The sequence below is a fragment of the Chrysochloris asiatica genome, unplaced genomic scaffold (genome assembly GCF_000296735.1).
Source record: "Chrysochloris asiatica unplaced genomic scaffold, ChrAsi1.0 scaffold00036, whole genome shotgun sequence".
Classification (NCBI taxonomy): domain Eukaryota; kingdom Metazoa; phylum Chordata; class Mammalia; order Afrosoricida; family Chrysochloridae; genus Chrysochloris; species Chrysochloris asiatica.
The window spans coordinates 11908712-11914791 of NW_006408554.1; the positions used below are offsets into that span (position 1 = coordinate 11908712).

Consider the following 6080-nt stretch of genomic DNA (forward strand, 5'->3'; position numbering starts at 1 on the left):
CTTTCCATTCCACTTTTCCACAAACGTTTTGAAACTCCCTCATATGTAAAAATATATATGAGACTAAAAGCTTGATAAGATATATAGTGTGGATTATTGTTTGGGGCTTGGCGGGAGGTTTTCCTAACAAATTTTAATAATTTCTAGTAAATATTTTCCCTAATAACCAGATATGTGTTTAAAATCATAAGTTTGAAATCAACCTAAATATTCCTGCCTATAAAACTGGTTAAATAAATTATGATACATTCATACAATGGACTGATGTTATTAAGTGCTGTTGAATCGGTTTTGACCCATAGCGACACTGTATAGGGTTTCTGAGGAGCGAGTGGTGAGCTTGAACCATCAACCTTGCGGTTCAAACCAACTTTGCAGTCACAAGCACATTAACCCACAGTGCCACACCAGAACTCCTGATAGCACTTAAAAAAAATAAGGTAACTATTTCTATATTTATATATGGAACAAATTTCAGAATATTTTGTTGAGTGAAAAAGCAAAGAGTAGAGTACTATATGTGGTATGCTATTATATGTGTGGAGCCCCAGTGTGGCACTGTGGGTTAGTGCACCAGATTGCAATGCCATTTGAACTGCAAGGTCGGCAGTTCAAGCTCACCAGCTGCTCCTTGAAAACCCTACACAGGATTGCTATGGATCGGAATCGACTCAACAGCACTTAAAGATAATGACATTATATGTGGGTTTCAAAATTATACATATGTAAAAGTATATTTGAAAGGATATGTAAGCAATTGGCTATAGTCGTAATGTCTAGCCTCGAAACTGGGTAGTTGAAGGGAAACAGATCAAAAAGAGACTATCTACCCTTATTTTACTGGTACCCAGTTAATTCCGTGCCTTGTTCCTGTGTTATCTGCTCAAGAAAAAGAAAAAATTTTAATTTGAAAGCAGCACATTTTATGCTATTATTTTATATATACAGCCAAATGCATGGAGTCTTGGTGTGGTGCTGCGTGATAATGCACTAAACTGCAAAGCTGGTTTGAACTGCATGGTTAGCGGTTCAAACTCACCAGCCACTCCTCGGAAACCCTATACAGAGTCACTGTAAGTCGGAACTGACATGAAGACACTTAACAACAACAACAACAATTAAATGCTTATTTTATGAATTCATAAGTAATGTACCTCTTATTTTACTATACTACATAATAATATATAAACCAAGCGTGGTAGCTCTATATGATAAGTACTGGACTGCAAACACAAGGTTGGTGGTTTGAATGTGGAAGAAAGATGAGGCTTTCTGCACCTTCAAAGATAATATAGCGTCAGAAACCCTATACAGGGTCACTATGAATCAGAACCAATTCAGCAGCACTTAACAATAACAACAAGCCAACAAGTAAGATTAAACAGGAATCTCATATTCCTTTGTCCTTTTCATTTGTTAGGTTGGCCGCCTCGAAAATGCAATTGGTTGGTATCACAGCCACCCTGGCTATGGCTGCTGGCTCTCTGGGATTGATGTTAGTACTCAGATGCTCAACCAGCAGTTCCAGGAACCATTCGTAGCAGTTGTAGTAAGTATTTCGCAGCTAGTTTTAACAAGTTCTTTATGAAGATTTCTCCAAACAAATATTTTAAAAAATCATATCAGTGTGCCTAAGAGCAAGACTGGTGTCAATCTGCCTGCATTTGTATCCAAACTCTGCCTCTTAGTACTTGGGACTTTGAGCAAGTCCTTAACCTCCTAGAGTCTTAAATCAGAGTAATCCGAGCACCCACCTCTCAGTGCCTAGCACATTGCAATCAGCCCATCATTGTTGACTGATTGAGTAGTCAGGAATTGCTAGACCAACTCTTCAGATGCAATCCAAGTTTTTACAAGGATGGTAGAAATTGTTCTTCTGTTAAAGGAAAACTTAATGATAAGGAAATAAAAAAAAGTTTTTTAAAATGGCTGTCTGATTGGCTATTATGAGAACAAGTAAGTTGTTCGCCGGGGAGCTATCAAGGCAAGCAATGAAGTCCCTTCAGGACAAACCGCCCACCAAGACTGAAACTCAAAGGGAACACATGAGCAGGCATGTAAGCTTGCTAGCAACCACATGGGTCTACTGGTGAATGGAAGATGGGGGAAGGCAGCAATAAAGATATGGCTGAGTTCAGTCATGTTCCGTAGACTCCCATTGACCTGGAGACGAGAGAGAAGAAGAAGTTCTGGTTGGTTTGAAGTGTGGTGAGTCCTGGGGACATCTGAGCCTATGGACAAGGACATAGCCACAGAAGGCTAGAGCTGAGAGCAAAACATCCAGCTGATATGAAGTGAGGGGAAACACACAAGAACACCCAAACTTTTAGATAGTACCCATTTGACATAGTTTCGATGGCTTGATGATCAGAACTCAACTAGAGGAACATAAAAAGAAAAAAAATTTTTGATAAAGGAAACAAGCGGAAATCACTACAATTTGATGAACTTGACCTATACTTGTGAATGTAGTAACTCAAAATACCAACTGAGAGAGAAGGAGTCTTCATATCAAGGATCAAGCCTATCACCTCAGTATACAGGGTTGATAGTAACAAGCAATTTAGACATTGGCTACCTAAAATGAGAAATGGTAAAGGCTCGAAGTGACTGGTTTACAAGTTTTCAAGAGGGAGTAGTTTCAGAGTGTGTGAGGAAAGGTAGAACCCCCACTGAATAGATTTCATCTTGTCTAGACGGATCTGGTGAAAGGAGATGGGAATAAGAGTCTTATGATTCACTTATGAGTAATTGTTATCATGACTAATTGCTACTGTCACAACTGCGAAGGTAGAAGTTTTGTAACAAAAAGAGGGAGTAGTTAATCTTACAGTCCAGGAACAGAGGACAGTAGGACCATCAAGGGTGAAGAGCATGAGCGAAATATGGGACCCTATCCAAAGAAGCAGTGACACCAGAGATGAGGACATGGAGAGATAGAGCAGTTGAGGACTTTAGACACATGGAAAAAGCAAGGCTGTGTGCTGGTGGCCAGGAGGCAGGCTTGCAGAATGTGCCCTTTGTTTAAATGATTATATATTCTTGAATGTTTTTGTGTACATCCCCCCACCAAAAAAAAAAACCTAAAAAACCCAGAGGGAATAGAAGCAATTACTGTTGAATGATAATGCACAGAGAAGATTGTAATCATTGCAATAAAATGATGAGTGTAAAACCGATGTCCTCCCATGTAAACTGTCACTCAAGTCACAATAAAAACTTGAAAGAAAATAAAAACAATGAGTAAATTTAAATAATATTCCTAAATGGTATAGTTGTAAATTTAATCTTAAAATTAACCATAAGGCATTTATTTTTCTTCTCCAATCTTACTGAAATTTACTGTTTTTATGGTTTTGTGTAGCTTTTTTATCATTTGGTTAAATTAAATCATAGAGAGTATGTGTATGTGTGTGTATAGAGCATTATTCACATAGTCCATATTTCCTGATTTATCTACTGGCTAGAATTTGTTTGTAACCTGCAAATCAATAGAGTGCTCTTAGGATAATTTGCAGGCATGTGTGTGTGTGCCCACAAGCTATTTCATCTACTGGCTAATATGGATTTGAAACCTGAAAATCAGTACTCTGAGCACTTTCACGATGATTCACAGACATGAGCATAGTATATACCTCGAGCCACATGATGTTTAAGTCTCCAGCTAAGCTCAAAAAGGCTGGTTTGATATTTGCTAATTCAGTGTTCTGTGTTATGGAACATAACAACCATGAATGATAAATTTATTGTGTGTATGTCACGTTATATGTCATAGTTATTGCCAGGTTTATACGTTTATATCAATTGAGACACATCATAATTTTATAATCAGCATATACTAAATATCCTTATTATAGATTGATCCAACAAGAACAATATCTGCAGGGAAAGTGAATCTTGGCGCCTTTAGGACATATCCAAAGGTAATTTTGAAAATTATAAGTACTTATAATTTTTTGGAATCTAAAATATTTGATTTCTTTTGAAGACATGTTATAATTGGTATCACTCTCTGTCCTTAAACAATACTCTTTATAAAATACCAGTTAAACTACTGTAATTTGTTCCTATTAGATGACCATATTATATTTGCTAGAAAAGCTTTCTATATTTATTAATATGTACCTGTGTATTCACAGCATTCTGACAGGTAATAGAGAAAGCAACAATCTAAATGAAGAAAGCATGGATCTGAAATAAATAGTAACACAAAACTACATTGCCTAAGGACAGAAACGATGAATCTGTTAGCCTAATCTAGCCTATAATCACCAAATGGACTTGTGGGGGAGTACAGAGCAATCATCCTCTTTCTAATTAACTGATTTCAGCTGTGTATTTTGCACACTAGTTTGCATTTGTGTGGTGTTAGTTGCCATTGAGTGAATTCTGGCTCTGGGTGATCCCATGTGTACAGAGTAGAACCACTCTGCAGGGTTTTCAAGGTTTCGACCTTTTTGAAGTAGAGCTCCAGTCCCTCCTTCTGAGGTACTGCTGGGTGGGTTCAAACTGCTGATCTTTCCATTAGTAATTGAGTGCATAATGGTTTGTACCACTCAGACACAGCTGTAAGTGCATATTCCAACTTCATTTTTAAGCGAGGTAATAGCATTCTAGTTTATCACTCAATCTCTTAAAGCATCCTTTATTTTTGAACTTGTCAGGCAGTTCAAATTTGAATTGCTAAAACAACAGTTTCATTTCCGAAACGTATATTAATTAACATACATGAATCATTGGGGTCTGTGTCTGTATTTAGTAATTTAATCACAAAAAGAACCTTTTAACAAAGAACTTATAATGTGAGTTGCATACTGATGCATTTAAAAATATTTTTTTCTAGTTTAAGATAGTTCTTTGCTAAGATATTTTGAAAATTTTCTCTGTCTATTGCTGTTGGTAAGTACCATCAAGTTGATCCTGTATAGGATTTCTGAGGAGCGTCTGGTGGGTTTGAACCACTGACCTTGAGGTTAGCAGTCTAGTGCTCATCCTACAGCACCACACCAGGACTCCTTCTTTGGCCAGTCTGCTCCCTGACTCAGAAGCGGTTAGATTTATTACACACCCTAACCTGATGTGGTGTGATTAACATAACAAAGAAAACTCTGAGCGAGACAGATGAGGCAGTTTGCTTCTAGAAAGAGTTATTACCTCAGAAATCCAATGGAGCAGTTCTCCATCCTTGGTGGTGGTGGTACGTGCTGTTGAGTAAATTCCAACTCAGTGACCCTGTATATGGTTACCAAGGAGCGGCTGATGGATTTGAATTGCCAACCTTGTGGTTCATAGTCCAGTACTGATCTTACAGTGCCACACCAACCAGGGGTCCTATAGGGTCACTGTGAGTCACCATCAACTCAATGGCAGTGAAATTGGTTTGCTTTGGGATACATAGAAAATGACAGAAAAAAAATGTATATTTTTAATCTTCTGAGATTTTTTTTGTTTATTTAGGGATACAAGCCACCTGATGAAGGGCCTTCTGAGTACCAGACTATCCCACTTAATAAAATAGAAGACTTTGGTGTACACTGCAAACAGTAAGTAATTTTTAAATGTTCCTAATTCCAAGATCCTCATGAGAAACCTTAAGAGATATTCCAGAAGAGCGGAATCCTACCCAGAGAGGCAGTGAAGCCTGGGATGGAGGCAGAGAAGACAACGTCAAGAGATGATCATTTTCCCTCCTGAGCGCAAATACTCTGTCTGGATCGGCGGCTCCATCTTGGCTTCGTTGTCCACCTTCCAGCAGATGTGGATCAGCAAACAGGAATATGATGAAGCCGGGCCCTCTATTGTCTACCGCAAATATTTCTAAAACATGCCTCTGCTCTGTCTGTCTGTAGCACATAACTGTGAAGGTTTTGTGGAATACTGTCTTAGCTCCTTTCCAAATCATTCCTAGCCAAAGCTCTGACTGGTTGGTTACCTATGTGTTTTTTAAATAAACCTGAAATTTGCCTTCTGTTAAAAAAAAAAAAATGAAGCATCAACAGATAGAATAAAATCAGAAATAGCCAAAGAAGTTTCTCTTGAAAAAAAAAGAGAGATTCCAGTCCAGGCCCTTATTTCACAGA

At 38.0% G+C, this 6080-nt stretch overlaps 1 protein-coding gene across 1 annotated transcript in view; it reads left to right on the top strand.

Moving 5' to 3' along the window:
- COPS5 (COP9 signalosome subunit 5) overlaps window positions 1-6080 on the top strand; it is a 27971-nt gene that overhangs the window by 5227 nt on the left and 16664 nt on the right. The window contains exons 3-5 of the mRNA XM_006860074.1: window positions 1421-1549; window positions 3858-3923; window positions 5458-5543. Of these exons, the coding sequence (XP_006860136.1) occupies window positions 1421-1549; window positions 3858-3923; window positions 5458-5543 (281 nt within the window). The remainder of the gene's footprint in view (window positions 1-1420; window positions 1550-3857; window positions 3924-5457; window positions 5544-6080) is intronic.